Genomic DNA, 16,508 nt, shown 5'->3' with positions numbered 1-16,508 from the left:
GGAGGGTTCCAAAGAGGATGGAGAGAGGCTGTTCTTAGTGGTGACAGATGACAGAATAAGGAGCAGTGGGCTCAAGTTGCAGTGGAGGTAGTCTAGGGTTGGATATTAGGAACAACTATTTCACTAGGAGGGTGGTGAAAGACTGGAATGGGTTACCTAAGGTCCGGGAGGTGGTGGAAACTTCATCCCTAGAGGTTTTTAAGTCCCTTGACAAAGTCCTGGCTGGAAAGAGTTAGTTGGGATTGGTCCTGCTTTTGACAATGATTGGACTTGATGGCCTCCTGAGGTCTCTTCCAACCCTGTGATTCTATGATTCTATGTGCAGGGTCAGCCTGGGGATCAGCTTAGGGATCATTATGTATGTAAATATTTCTCAATATTTGCACTGTACTAATTATTCAAGCCTACCTTTTCTTTGATATTTGCAGGAGAACTGATTTCTGCCATCTTTATTCTGATGAGAATCTCTGTGAAGAGGAGAAACAGTAAGAAAAAGAGAGATTAATGTACAAGTTTAGTGCTGATTTCTCAGGGGTTCTTACAAATTTTTGGTGGCCTTAGAGTGTGGCCACCAAATCTTGCTGGTGGCCACTCTGACAATTTTTTCCAAAAAACATAATTAACTTTAGGACAAATTAATGAATATGCACATATACATGTCCAAATAACTGCCATTTATTTATACAGGAGTTTTTGCCATCTAAATAATGAAAATAATGTACAGTTGGCTCTATTTTTTACTGGACCTAAACAAATATAAGCGAATAAGGTGCTCTGCATGTTTTGCTTTTTTGTGTTTTTAAGATCTGCTAGCTAATGAGCCTGCAACTGTGAAAAGTGATATTTCTATATTTGTTAGTATGACTTTTAATAGCAGACAGACTTAGCCCCAGCAAACCGTGCAACAAATCAACCCCTGGATGAGGAAGTGGGTAGGGAAGAGCGAATACCAAGGCGATGGGGATGGAACCCTGGAACTGGCAGTGGGGGTTGAGAGATGAAGGGTGCAGGTGAGCCCAAAGATGCCCCATTGCGTGGTTGGGACAGAGGAGGCAGCAGGGGCCAGAGGTGACATGCAGAAGGTGATCCTGGGATCCCTGGGTTGGAGCCCAAAGCCCTGCAGCTGGTTGCCAAAGCTCGCCACTGCGCAGCCAGAGCCTGCCACTCACCACCCAGCTGAAGTTTGAGTAGCACTGCCCCGGGAAGATGGGGAACTCACACTTGTCACCTGCTCCCGCAGCTTGTGACTCCAGAAGGAGCCATCGACAGCACCTGCTGGTGACTGATGGGAGGCACCAATGCTTTGCCCCATTCCCACTCGCACCTAAGAGGCTGGGGCCCAGGAATTCCCCCTGGTAGCTGAATTTGATAAACCCTGCAATAGAGGGCAGAGCCTGCAAAGACTTATGCATGAACCAAAATTCTCCCACGAATTAGCTCTGAATATGTGCTACAATATATTCTGTAGACCATTTGATTCTTTACATTTACTGTGTAGTACCTAAGAATGGCCAGCGTGGATATACACACATGGTAGCAGAATGATATTGAATCTCCATCTTTTGCATCAATCAAAGCTTTAAACCAGGGGTCTCAAACTCAATTTATATAGGGCTAGTGCCCATTCTTAAATCCTCCTAGTGGGCCAGTTAGCTTCCCCCCCACACACACTGTCAGAGCTCCAGGGGAGGGTGAGGTCTCCCTGCATTCATTTCCCAGTCCTTCCTGCTGGCTCGCACATTTCCCTCCAACCCCACACGTCCCTTGGCCCTGCCTGCATTTCAAATGCTCCAGCAGGGCTGCTGTAGTGCTTCAGTGTAGACACTGTAGCAACAGGAAGGGCTCTCCCATCATTATCATAATCCACTTCCCTGGGAGGTGGTTACTAGGCTGACAGAAAAATGTTTCCATCCACCAAGCACTGTCTGCAGCAGGAGTTGGGTTACTTGCTTCTCAGAAATACAGCACATCCCGGGTTTGATGTGGACATAGGAGTAAGGGGGCAGGCAGACCCCTTGGGCCTCTGAACCCCCCAGTACTCGACTTAGTCTGTTCTTTTCATGTTTGCCCAGCAAAGACTGCCCCCTCTCCAAACCACAGAACACTCATCCCCCCAGGTAGCCACTCCTCTTCCTTCCCCTGGCCAGGTGTGAAGTTGCTAGTCATGGTCTACGTGCACTGCCCCCCGGGACCACCGCCCGCTGAGCAGCGCTTACAGACACCGGCCAGTAGGGATCGCTCACAGCACAACACAGCAACCGGAGACTGCCCAGGGCCACAGGAGTGTACAGCACACCACACGACATCACAAATGGTAAGACCTAGGCCCTCCAAATTTGGGATGCAACTTCCTCTTATCAGAACTTAAAGCAAGATCAGGGTTTGGTTGGGCCACGGAAATGAGACGTGCCTGGAATGCGACTGTTTCTCATCAAACAGAAAGGTAGGGTTGTGATAGCAGGGACAGTTATACTCCAGAATAACCCCCGGGGTCAGCAAGCACAAAGCACAGCGAAACTCCTGAATGACCATGTGGGAAGGCAACAAGCAAGCATGTTCCATGCCTCTCCTGACTGCCCCTGAGAGCCACAGAGCAGTTACTTGCCAGGCTGCATGGCCCTCACCGGCCTAGGATAGAGTTTGGTTGGTTAGGGAAAACTAGGAACTATCTGGAAAAAATTTTGGGAGTGCCAAGGCAAAAAAAAGTAAAGCCATTATAAGATGGCTCAAAAAGAGGGAGGATACAAGTTAATCGGCTCCTACTTAAAGATGTTTGTTTCAACAGCCAGAGAGCACTACATAGCAAATCCACTTTCTTCCTCCTTATTTTGCATTAGAAAATCACCTCCCGCGATCTTCCACCAAACACATAGTCACAGCCCAGCAGCTGCTCATAAGACTTCTCTTCCTACTGGACCATTTTGAACATTCCATCTCCTACTGAAGAAAATAGCTCAGAATAAGAGTCAGTGGTTTTAGAGTGATGATGGGAGGTTCAGAATGGCCTGTCTGCCAGAGAGCATCCTAAAGGCTATCGGTGGATTGAGAGGTTGACGGAAATGACTGGAATAGGCAGAAGACACACATCTAGAAAGAGCTTGGGCAACTCCATTTGGAATACTGAATACATTAAAACAATTACAATAATATGCTGGGAAATAATTGTATTGAACTTTCTGTATGATTTCTTTTACTTTTTGCCGTGAGCTATTTTTTGTATCAGGGGGCTATGTTGGATGAAATACACAAAAACCTTTCCCCTTCAACGATGAGGAATTTAAAGATATATATCACTAAAACTTCCCAAGCAAACAATCGCAGCACGGCTTTGGATAACCCATGTCAAAATTATTTTATAATCAATAAAAATAACTTGTGTTGTTGCTTTTCAAAATGTCTTTTTCTAACATTCTAAATAATTTACTTACCAATAACAAATAAAACAGTGGTTTTGATTTAATTTATATTTTATGGAATATCATACAAATAATGAATAACTAAAGAGCCACTCCGGCTGTCACAAGAGCCCTCAATAGGGTATGTGCATTTGATGATGACAGTAAGACATTTCCTATTCTCTACTTTGCCTACTGCAATGGTCAGGAGAGCTAACTAAGGGTTTAAACTCAGGTAGCTAGCAAAGGTTTTGGCCAGGGGGCCGGGAGAACCAATTGAGATAGAGTGTTGAAATTTGAATTGGATATAGATTCCTTGCCTGCTTTCTTTGTGTGAGAAAAAAACCCAGGAGCTGAGAGACACAGAATGATTTAAACCCAGGGAGGACTCCCATGCCTCCAAAGAATTCAGGGAATGGACTGAATAAAGAGAAGATTGGAAGTAAGTAAAATGGATAAGTGAATCTAGTCGCATTCAGGGTATTTTTTCTTTATTTTGTGGTTTAGTTTGAACTGTTCTATGTGAATCTATGTCTCCTCACCCCATTTACCATCTAGCATTGTGGCCAGAGACTTTTCTCTGTATTTTAATTTGTTTTCCTTAGTTGCTCTGTAACATCTAGCAATCAGTATGCTTTATCAAGTTTATCTTTTGTTTTATAATAAAAATCACTTTTTTAAGGTGATGATTTGATTCTTGTGTCCTGGAAGATGTCCTGGAAGGTATGTCTCTCTGTATGTATCTGCATGCCTCAGACTGAGAGATCAGCTACCAGAGATGGCAGCTTGTTTTCCTTTTTTTTTTTTTTTTCCCCCAAGGACTTTTGGAGCAAAAGTGCTTGGGATACCCCTGGGGGTGGGTACAACTGTTCACCCCTGTTTTTTTAGGGATAAAAATCACTTGATGGTGGCAGCAAACCCCCAAAATCTGTGTATTGTGATTCTGGGGGAAGTTTTTGTAACCAGTGGCTATAGAGGCAAAGTTTTTAAGCTCTCTTGTGGGCCCTCACCTTCTGCATTCAGAGTGCCAGAGCGGGGAACAGCCCTGACACCTACCAAGTTTGATAATTATTCATAAGCTTATTATACAGAAAACTTTTCTCTTGTATTTTGGATTAAAGCCAATATATTCATCAAAAAAATCATGTTTGAAAGAATTGTATCAACATATACTGCAGAGATCACACACCATTTGGATTAAAACCACATGGAAAGAGTTCAGATTCTGTGGTGATGGGCAGCAGTATAAAACTCTGAGAGGAATAGACAGATAGGAGAGAAACTTATCTTTATTACACACACACACACACACACACACACACACACACACACACACACACACGTAAAATAAATCCCAGTACAAACAAATTTCATGGCATGCATAATTCGATATTTGTGTAGGAGTACAGATTTATAGATTATAGAACATTATTTTGACAAACAAAAGACAGGACTATGCAGCACTTTAAAGACTAACAAGATGGTTTATTAGGTGATGAGCTTTCATGAGCCAGACCCACTTCCTCAAATCACAAATTGATCTGAGGAAGTGGGTCTGGCCCACGAAAGCTCATCACCTAATAAACCATCTTGTTAGTCTTTAAAGTGCTGCATAGTCCTGTCTTTTGTTTCAGCAAGACCAGAATAATACGGCTACATCTCCATTATTATTTTGACAAAACATTCTGAAACCTCTTCAGCCTATCAATGGAATTGAACAGAAATGAAAGAAAATGCATACTATAGCTAAAACAATACAACAAACCCTGGCCAATACCAAAAAATGCAAAAGGAAAACCACTCCCTTTTGTTCAAATCTGCTATTTAATTTGGAATTATTTTTCTATGCGGGCCTATGTCCACACACCAATATTCTCATTCTCTTTTTGTTTTATAGCTTTGGGGTTTCTGTTACTTAAAATATTTTTGTTTAAAACTAAAAGGTTTTTATTTTGAAACTTTAAAAAAACAAGTATTGTTCCAATAGGAACAAAAGTGGCTGCCAATGTGTTTGGTTTTCTCTCTAAAACTTACTGCTCAGCTACTGCAGATGCTGACATCCTAGTAAACCAGATGAGCCCACTTTTGCTCTCATGCAGAGATTCCATTAGCATGGCCAATTATATTAAAACCGTTTTTCCACCCAGCTTCAATTGGCTGACAGTTTGTTCTGCTCTTGTAACCATTCCCTCTCTCTGTCTTGATAAAGCATTTGCGCAAGAGGACTTTTGCCCAAACGGGAGCAGCATAGTATTTCCGCAAGAACACTGACAATCTTACACGAGATCGTCAGTGTTCTTGCTCAAATTCAAGCAGCCAGTGTAGACAGCTGGCAAGTTTTTCCGCAAAAGCAGCTGCTTTTGAGGAAAAACTTGCCAGTCTAGACGCAGCCACCCTGTTTTACTTGAACGGAAGTGATTGTTAACTCTAGAAACTGCTGTTCCTGTTTCTTTAAAGGAGCAGCAAACTTACTATCTTTTGTAACTGTCTGGGATAGAGGTTGTGCATTGCAGCCAGCCATCTCCAAGGAACTCAAGGGCTGGAATTCAATTCACTGACTGTTATTGGAAGGACAAGGTCTGGGCTGTGAGAGTGCAGAAGGCAAGCTGGCATATCAGAGAGCTGTCATGTGTCTCAGCAGCAGCACAGCTCCCCCTTGCTGAAGCAGAGAAGGTAACACAGGGTCTCACTACTTTGGGTACCTGCAGCAGTTTGTCACAACCCTCCTTCTGGAGCCTCTCATTTAGGAGTAAAGCAGCATTTGTTTGCAGTATCTTAATTCTAAATTATAGCAAACAAAGGCCATTTTACTGCTGACAAAGCATCCAGATGGGTGTTAAACATGCTTGAATTTGGCTGTGGCCAAAGCAGCTAATGCGATCCTGGGATGCATAACCAGAGGAATCTTGAGTCTGAGTAGAGACATTATTTTACCTCTGTACTAGGAAATAGTATGAGCACTGCTGGAATACTGTGTCTAGTTTTGGTATCCAAAATTCAAGAAGGAAGTGGAGAACTTGGAAGAGAGTTCAGATAAGAGCCATGAGAATGATTAAAAGATCAGAAAATCTGCCTTATTGTGATACTCAAAGAGATCAAGCTATTAGATGTTTTAAAATGTGCTCTAGGAATTATTCTGGTGAAGCCCTGTGTTATACAGGTGGTCACACCAGATGACCATAGGGGTCTCTGCTGGCCTTTGAATCTATGAATTTATGTACATGGATTTCAAACATTTTTTGATTTGCTTTACCTCTCCTGAATGCCCACATTTAGACAAGCCCTCGGACATCTGCTGCACAGTGTGTTAGCCCAATGCCCCTTTCTTCCAGCTAATTTATTTTGCATGTCCTGTGACAAAGCACATTCCATTCCCAGATGTCACCCAGGATAACTCCCTCACTGCCATCCCTCTCCCTGGTCCTTCAATAACAATACTAGACTGCTGCCCTAATTTTTCCTTTTAAAAGTCTGATCATCTATCATTGGAGTTCTCTTACAAAGACAACTGGCTGGAGGGAACAAGTTTATCAGCAGCCGCACAATAAATCCATTCTTCAATCCTACCAAATGTGACTGAACACCTTCCGAAAGTCAGAGCATAGTGGCTTGTGCAGACTTTCACCATGTACTGAGGAGTGCAGCCTGTGCAAGGTTTATTATTCAGAATGTGCTCGTGCAGTATAGATCAATGAAGGACTGCCACATATTTTCACAAAGGGTCATTTAATCATTTCCAAGTTATTCAATCAAAGTCCTGCTGCTAGGAGAGACTGGCACACAATATACAGGAAAGTAATCACAGTTTCAGAGCCAGTTTCAAAATACAAGACACCATGTAATAAGCATCTAATAAGATTGCAGTGGCTTGAATTGTGCTCTCTTCTTCAGCATGCCTACTTCCTCTACATAATCTGATCCTCCTTTTTACGGAGTTTGCTTTCTATCCCAGGTGCACTATATTGCACTGTTGTTTTTGTAGTTTACCAAATGTTTTAGGTAACGAAAAAGGCAGCGGAGTTGGCAACAAAAGGCCTTCCATCCACATTAATAATTTCCATAGATGTCACCTTCATTAGGTATCTGCCAAATCGGCACAACATTTCAGAGACATATGAAAATAGGTCTCTCATACATTTTTACTACAATTTTTGTTTAGAAATCTATCAAAATCATATAAAATGTAGTCAAACGCACCTATGTCAAAATAATACAGAGGATCACGCCTCAGCTGCCATCTCTATTTTGTTTAACTGTCTCTGACAAAATTATTCCTTCATGTCAAGGTCTACATGCTGACCTGTGTGCAACTATAATTTATACACCCTCAATGTACTAGCCTATCAATGAGAGATGGACCCAAACAGACCCCTGCCTCACACCACTGCTGAATGCCAGATGGGCTAAGATTGGGATTGAATCCCCAGATGTGAAACTGAAATACTGATTTTAGTCTTGCTCCAGTTCAGCAGATATCTGGAAGGGCCCATTCTCCTATTCATGGTCAGATATAGCCAAGGTCACAACTCCGAAGTTGAAAAATTGCACACACGCAAAGGGCAGGGAAAGGAGCTCAGGCTTGCTCCTCCCCATAGACCTTGTCACATACCTGGGAGGGGAAAATATGAGGCAGAGTGGTTCCCCTCCTCCTCTAATCCTCCTCCTTTCCCCATGCCAGTCACAGCCCTGTGTCCTCTTGTAATAAGCCCACTTGTGCAACTGGTACAAAAACAAAGGTAGCATATGCAATCTTCTCTTTTCACATTAAATTGTAAATACTTCCACTGAAATGTTCTTCCTTCTGTCCCTAAAACCCTTTCAGACACTTTTAGGGAAGAATTTTGGCCATTATTTTGCCACATTTGTATTGATCGACTGACTAAGTCTGGCCCACGAAATCTCATCACCTATTAAACCATCTTGTTAGTCTTTAAAGTGCTAGATAGTTTTTCCTTTTGTTTTAATGAATTTTTTGTCACTGAAGTTTGGAGTATGGGCGCTCCTGGCTTTTACCCTGCAAGTGAATCTTACTTATTATATATTATTCATCGTGACAGGTTATGTCTCAAGTTTCTAGGATTGATATCAAGTATCAGAGGGGGAGCCGTGTTAGTCTGAATCTGCAAAAGCGACGAGGAGTCCTGTGGCACCTTATAGACTAACTGAAGTGTAGGAGCATAAGCTTTCGTGGGCAAAGACCCACTTCGTCAGATGCATGCATACATGCATCTGACGAAGTGGGTCTTTGCCCACGAAAGCTTATGCTCCTACACTTCAGTTAGTCTATAAGGTGCCACAGGACTCCTAGGATTGATATGCAGCTCTCACTGATATAACCATAGGGGAACATTTTAACTGCCTGGTCACCCAGTCATGGATTTAAAAGTAGCCATTCTTCTACAAAGGAATTTCACTAACTAATTACAGAGAGCGTCTGCAGAACTAGAGTTTATCTACAGATCTGATACCATTACTCTGGGCCTAATCGAAGGCATTAACTGGTTGGCACATTACAAATCCAATTTCTCCTGCCGTTAACATCTGCATTTCCACATTAAAAACTATGTATGGGATACATCCAGCCCACTTAATTATCCTCATTAACATGCATCCTACAGATGACAAGAACATCTTCTGCTGTTTTAGAGAGATAGATATATATATATATATATATATATATCTTGGTTTCTGAACATGCGCCTTTCCCGACCAGACAATGAAGGTATCCAAAAACTGGTCGACCAGATGGTTGATCAGGGCCTGCAGGACCATCAAAAAGTATCCCTTGCAGTTAATTTGCTGAGATTCCCGGTGGTCAGGGGCCCAGATGGGGATGTGGGTGCCATCAATAGCCTCCTCCCCCACATAGTCGGGGCAGCCCATGGCAGTAAATCCAGCCACAATGGGCTCCATGTCATTGACGAGAATGACCCTGTGCAGCAGGACGATGTTGATGGCCCTCGCCACCTTCAGAAGGAGACAAACAAACAAACAAAACAGAGAATCAAAGGAGTGCCAGAGTCCTTGGGAGATCCCTGAGCCCTCCCCATCTTCCCCGCAACAAACACCCCAGGAGCCGGCCCCTATGTAGCCTGCACCTCTGGTAGGGCTGTGTGAGGGAGAGAGTGGAGAACCCCCATCCCACCTCCCATACCCTCAACTCCCCCTTTCCCGTGGGTCCCCCTTTCCAGTAACCCCCTCCCCCGCCCCAGGAGTGCAGCCCAAGAGTGCCATACCTGCATGACAAGGGCCCAATGGTTGACTTCCCCATGGTGAACTGGTTCCCGATGAATTGGTAACTGCCCAGAGTAGAGAGCTTCCAGATTGCGATGGTGACCTACTTCTCCAGGGGAATGACGAGTCTCATCTGCATGTCCCATCATGTGAGGGCAGAGGCGAGCCAGGCACACAGCTCCAGGAACGTCTCCTTACTCATATGGAAGTTCTGGAGCCACTACTGGTCATCCCACAGCTCCATGATGAGCTGGTCCCACCAGGCAGATCTGGTGTCCAGCTGCCAGTGGGATGCGTCTGAAAGAGTTGCACTCCCAGACACATGTTGAGGATCTCCTCAAGCAGCTCGGGGTTGAGTTCATGCAGGATCAGAAGGGCAGCCAGCAGAAACTGCAGCAGAAACTGCAGCATAGCTCCAGCTCCATAGCAGGGTGTGCTGTGGTGTCCTGAAGCAGAGCAACCAAAGCACACACTGGAAATGCTTCACTCTCCCTCAGAGAGGTAGACAAGCAAGGAGAAGAACCTGAGAAGCGGCTGTCCAGGGGGTTCCCTTTAAGCACGCGTCTCAGATCGCCTCAGGCAGCAACTCCAGAAGCAACTGCTGACCTGATGCCCTGCCTGAACTGGTTCTGGGTGGCCTTAAATGCGAGACAACGTCCAATCAGCGTGGACAATCTATTTCGAAATAGCAAATCGCTATTTTGCTTCGCTTTTTGTGTGTAGATGCGCTATTTCGAAATAAGCTTTTCCAGAAGATCTCTTCTGGAATAGCTTATTCTGAAATAAGCATTCAGTGTAGATGTACCCTATTTCCCCATATCTCCCAGATGCATTTAAATCATTTTTTTTTCCCTCACCAAGAAATCTGACCTTTTTTCCCCTCCCTAATTTTTTTCCTCACCAAGGAAGCTCTTAAAGCTTCCAGAGCAACAGTATTATTTGAGGATTATTTTTAAATAAAAATATGTATATATCATATCTGTACTATTACATCTCCTGGAGCAGTTCTCTTTTGCAGCCTGGTGATCACAACTACAGCTTTCTTTAGTATCATAATTATGGTTCCACACTTGACAAAGAAGAAGAAGAAGGATTTATCTACATGATGCATTAGATTAAATGAGTGGAGTGCTGACATGCACTGACAGTGACCTAGTACATGTGCATGTAGTGCTACATTAGCATGTATCAGGAAACTTTTATAACATGCCAACAGGATCCACAAAGACCAGTGAGTGCACAACATGCTTGTGTGCACCAGAATTTATATCTCCTAATGTGACTGTGGCACTGAGCTTGATGTTGAGAAGTACAGGCAGTCCCCGAGTTACGCGGATCCGACTTATGTCGGATCCGCAGTTACGAACGGGGCTGTTCCTCTCCCTGGTCTCCAGCAGACCAAGGAGAGGAAGCAAAGCGGCGGAACACGTGGGCAGCGGACAGTGCTGTCCGCTGCCCACGCGCTCCACGGCTTGGCTCTGCTTTGCCCCCCCCCCCCCGTCCCCCTGGTCTGCAGACCAGGGGGACGGGGGGCAAAGCAGAGCAAAGCCGCGGAGCACGCGGACAGCGGACAGCCCAGACGCGTCTGGGCTGTCCCGCTGCCCCCGTGCTCCGTGGCTTTGCTCCGGACGCCTGTGGTACAGCAGCTGGGGCGCTGCCAGTTGGTCCCGTAGCGCCGCTCTGGGCGCTACTGGACCAACCGGGCAGCACCCCAGCTGTTCTGCCCCAGGCGTCCTGATTCAGCCACTGCTGGTCAGATTCAGCAGCGGCTGAATCAGGACGCCTGGGGCAGAGCAGCTTGGGTGCTGCTGGGTTGATCTAGTAGCGCCAGGAGCGGCGGCGCTACTGGACCAACCCAGCAGCACCCCAGCTGCTCTGCCCCAGGCGTCCCCAAGTCAGCCGCTGCTGAAACTGACCAGCGGCTGACTACAGGAAGTCCCTGCCCCGGGCTTCCTGGAATCAGCCGGTGATCAGTTTCAGCAGCAGCTGACTTGGGGATGCCTGGGGTTCTTAAGTTGAATCTGTATGTAAGTCAGAACTGGCGTCCAGATTCAGCCGCTGTTGGAACTGATCAGTTTCAGCAGCGGCTGAATCTGGACGCCAGTTCCGACTTACATACAGATTCAACTTAAGAACAAACCTACAGTCCCTATCTTGTACATAACCCGGGGACTGCCTGTACAGAGTGCCCCTTATTAGTACTGACTTTATTTAGACCTGAGGGTGCAAAGCACTTTTCAAAATCTGGCTCTAAATCATTTTATCTAGAGGTCTGGGTTCAATCCCAATATATCAGGTGTGTCCAGACAAATATCAGAAGAGTCATGGTTCACAGTTAAAATGGATTTCTATGGCCTATGTTTCAACATGGGAATCTCCATTTCTTAATTGAATTCTGTTATTCTTTTGAGTTCGCTGTGAGTTTCACTTGATATTTTTGTATATGGAGATGCCAATTTCCCAATGTACATATTGGGAGAAGAGGAAAAAATTCATTGAAATAAATGATTAATTTCAAAACTGGTCAGAAGTTGACATTTTAAAATAACACTCCACAGAGAAATTAGAAAATCCCTGAAATCAGCCCAAATAAATCTTCTTGAATGTATTACATTCCACAAAACACAATCTAATAATTATTTTAAATTATTTTAAAGAAATTATAATAAAAAAGTTAAAGCATGTTCCAGCAAATACCCACAGTATCATTGTTCTGGGCTGTCCATCTCAGCCAGAACAATTAAGCATTCTACATCTACTAAAATTAACTGCCAGAGTCATCTCATTCACGGTTAACAATGTAATTACAACTATTTTACACCATGAAGCATTCTGGGTTACAAAATTTCTCCCTGATATAAATCCCTGAGCATGATGATATTTATTAAACAGTTCACTTAGCTGACAAAATACCTCTCACCATTGTATACATATTCTATGAACTATGCATGTTTGTACAGATTTGTAGAGAGAAATGAACACTGAATTCAATTTACAAATATAAAAATAGCATTAGACTGATGGTTGTCATGCAGAGGAGGAGCAAAATTACCAGTGAGACCCTCAGTGGACTTAATCATGAGTGTAATGAGAAAATTCATTCACAGATGGTCAGTATTTCATAACACAAAAATTACTAGGAAAATTACTATTTGTACATCAAAGCAGCAATTTAATGGGAATTATACACAAAAAAAGCTGGTAACACGCTTTGGAATTTACCATTTATTTTCAGGTTCCTCAAGGTTTTTTTGACTGGTAATAACTAGAATCACCGGTTTCATTCTTTCGCAAATGGCATTGGTGGGACAGTGTATGTATTTGGAAGGAAAACAGCATGAAAAAATAAATTTATTTTTTAAAATAGTGAGTTTGGATGCCATGGATCTAAATTCTGCTGTCCATCTGGAGTTATTCCAAGGAAATCATATTATCCTAGTCTAAAGGGGTACATCTACACAATAAATTTGAAATAACGGACCGCTTATTCCAACTCCTGTGAACCTCATTACACAAGGAATAATACCTATTCCAAAATAGCTATTCCAAAATAGCTGTCTTGTGGACACTCCACTGCTGCTATTTCAAAATAGCTCCTCTCCAGGGCCATTCAAAGTAATTACTCCCCAGTGCTTCCTGGGGTGCTAAATCGAGGTAGCACGTCCACATTAGGGAAGCCTTCCTTGGACTAATTTTGAGACTTCCCTATAGTGTAGATGTGCTATTTCAAAATAAGCTATTTCGGAGGATTTCTTCCAGAATAGCTTATTCCAAAATAAGCGTGCAGGGTAGATGTACCTAAGGAGACCAGAATTTAGACCAGTGTCTGCAGACCAGTACCTTTCACACTGGGAATTTATTCAGCATTTAAGCATTTATTTACTTTTCTAGGAATACTTAAATATGGACGGCTGTGCTACATCAACTGACATATGACTTGGCACATCTGCTATGAGTCTTCGATCCAGCAATGTGAACTCACTCACAGTGACATATTCTGCATATTTTATGGTGAGCTAAAAATAATTATGTTACAGTTAACAAGGGAAAGCTGAATGGAAAATGCTACATGTGTGCGACGTGGCTGAGTTGTCATTGCCAGCGCAACCTTATCTTTGGTAATTCCAGACGTCCGTGCATTTAATCCTACAAGCACAACACTGTAATGTGATAGAAATGTAGCCGTGTTAGTCTGGTGTAGCTGAAACAAAAAACAGGACTATGAAGCACTTTAAAGACTTGTTAGTCTTTAAAGTGCTATACAACACTGTAATGGTGTTACTGATTTTTATTTAATTTCCCATCAGTTTTGTTTGTTTGATTGATTGATTGACTGATAGAAAAAAAAGGGAACCAGGATAAAAAACTAAATCTTGCTATATTCAACCTTCCTTGCTTACAACTCTATAAGCTTCAACAGATGACTCTAAAAGATCGCTTAACCAATATATGACTTGTAGCTTGGATTCTGCACTGCATCGGAGCTGTGCTCATTTCAATCAGTGGTATTTCAATCAGTGGTCAATAACAGGCTACTGTAGTTTATTCTCATACAGTCTATTATGCCTTGAAAGTTTTCTGCAATCACAGACAATAATTACAATACCTTATACCTTCCATTCCTCACTCATGTTTGTTTACCACAATCACAATGCTATTTTGCTGACTTACCTTTTGTGTCTGGAATGGGCAAGACTTAACTAAAGTACTCTGTGGGTTTGTCTACACTACAGCTTGGAAAGTGTCTGCCAGCCTGGATCGATAGACCAGCACTATCTCAATCTAGTGCACTAAAACTAGCAGTAGATAAATTGCAGCACAGTTGGTGGCTCAGGCCAGTTGCTTAAGTCCAAGCCCATCTGACCCTCTGATCTCAGGTAGTTAGTCCGAGCTTCTGCCTGTGTGGCTATTTCTATAGCCCTGCAAATCTGGGGATATCCAGGAATATCTGCATCCGTGAATGTGGATTTCTGCAGTTCATTTTTGCAGGTACAGATATGGATGCGGATACAAATTTTGTATTTAGAACCCTGCAAATGTGCAAATATTCACTTTATATCTGCAGATGTAGATGCATATATTTGCAGCTCATTTTTCTGGATACAAAATTTTGTATGCCTGCAGGGCTCTCGGTATATCCACGCGGCTATTTGGTGCTAGCTGAAGCAGAACTAACACAAGTCTGTCCATCCGGGGTTCGGAGGCAAGTTCCCAGTCACAGTGTAAACATAGACTAAGATTCCCATTGCTCAGAGTCAACAAGCATGGTATGTCTTAGTTTGGTCATGGATCCAGACGTAATAATTATTTGGGTACAATAAGCCCATAAGAGATGTCCAAGTCAGTCTTTATAACAACAGGATTCCATTGTGCATTATGAAAAGACCATCCCTGAGATGTCCAAACAAGGATCACCTGTTGGGTCAATTATCCTTTCCGATCATATTTACTGTTCTTTCATTTATAAGTAAAGGGCCTGATACTACACATCTTAAACAAATAGTTTTTACTCGTGTGAGCAGTACCATTGACTTCAACAGACTCTTCATAGAACTAAGTATTACTCCCACGAGCCAGTTGCAGGACTGAGCTATGGGAGCATAACTGGATAGTGAACAAAACATTTTTTTTTTCCTTACAGAGGAAATGTCTGTATCAAAAGAATGAGAGTCATTAACCTTGTTTTCACTATAGTACTGATTCATAACGCTCTTCCTCTTTCAGAAAATTTGGAATTTGCTATTAAATAAACTAAATGTTTGGCTCTAAAATACAATATCTCTACAAGCTTTACACATGAAATATATTGTTGTAGAGACTAGGATGTACACAGCAATAAATCTGCATCTTAAGACAAAGATCTGTTCTTTGCCAAGGTAAAAATACAAAGGCAGTATAATGATATCCATTTCTGGCAACGGGCTGGCAATCTAGAATCCAGTAATAAATATCTTGCTAAGTCTCTTTACTGTGGACCTTCTTATGGGAAGCGAAAGAGAAAAAAAAATAATCTATGATATAGAGGCCCTGGATACACCATGCTATACAAACTAAGAGATTGATCTTAAATTTATCAGACACCAAGTGGACTCGGCATCTCGCAGAATCAAGTCTTCAGAAGAGATGATGCAACAGCATGTTGTTTTGGAAGAGAGAAACATAATTTCAGAAAATTCACCATAATACAGAAACTGCAGATAAACCTTACAGACAGCGGGCAGATTTATGATAACATTAGTTATGATATGTTGGCTTCTGAACATTTGGGATATGGTTCAAAAAGGAAAAAGCAAACATAGCCTGGCATCTAGATTGTAAACGACAGGTTTTATCCTCCCACATAATAATACAGACAACTTACGTACAGACCTACTGTCAAGATTGTATTAAAGAGCTAACCTAGAACAGAGGTTCTTTCATGATCATTTGCAGAGAATATTTGGCAATGAGTATCAACTTGAATTCTGGCAGGGAGCTAGCTGAATAGCAAGGCTGAGAACCAAGTGACATACTAAAACCCTGACAGAATAAAAACGTACACTCAGGCTGAGAGAGACCCACGGGACCAGCTGCCGCTGCCTTGTCCATTTCAGAATGCAGAGTGGCGGCATGGGGAGGTTAGGCGGGGCTTGTGCGGAGACAGACAAGCGGGACCAGCTGCGGCTGTTGTGTCCCTTTAAAAATGCAGAGTGGCAGCATGGGACCTGTCCTGAGACCTGGTTGTGAGGGAGGGGGGAGGGGCAGAGACTGAGCCAGTCTTTGCATGCCAGCTCCTCTGTCCCTTTAAGAATGCAGAATGGCGGGGGGGGGGGGGAGGGGAAGAGGATTGAGTAGTCGATAGTGCTACCCAATAAGCTTCTGCTTATCGGGTAATCGACT

The 16,508-nt window shown here is 43.1% G+C and overlaps 1 protein-coding gene across 5 annotated transcripts in view; it reads right to left on the bottom strand.

Annotated features, from left to right (window-relative positions):
* Positions 1-16,508, bottom strand: part of SPATS2L (spermatogenesis associated serine rich 2 like) — an 87,292-nt gene that overhangs the window by 58,499 nt on the left and 12,285 nt on the right. For 3 of the 5 annotated variants that reach the window (XM_075934277.1, XM_075934280.1, XM_006117929.4), the window contains one exon: positions 409-467. The exons of the other annotated variants lie outside the window; for them this stretch is intronic. In XM_075934277.1, the coding sequence (XP_075790392.1) occupies positions 409-447 (39 nt within the window). In that variant the 5' untranslated portion in view covers positions 448-467. Of the gene's footprint in view, positions 1-408; positions 468-16,508 lie in introns of those variants that run through there. 5 annotated transcript variants of the gene reach the window in all.

Source organism: Pelodiscus sinensis, chromosome 7, assembly GCF_049634645.1.
Source record: "Pelodiscus sinensis isolate JC-2024 chromosome 7, ASM4963464v1, whole genome shotgun sequence".
In the NCBI taxonomy this organism is placed as follows: Eukaryota; Metazoa; Chordata; order Testudines; family Trionychidae; genus Pelodiscus; species Pelodiscus sinensis.
Note: the sequence above shows the minus strand (reverse complement) of the source record. Positions and strands in the feature narration are given on the sequence as shown.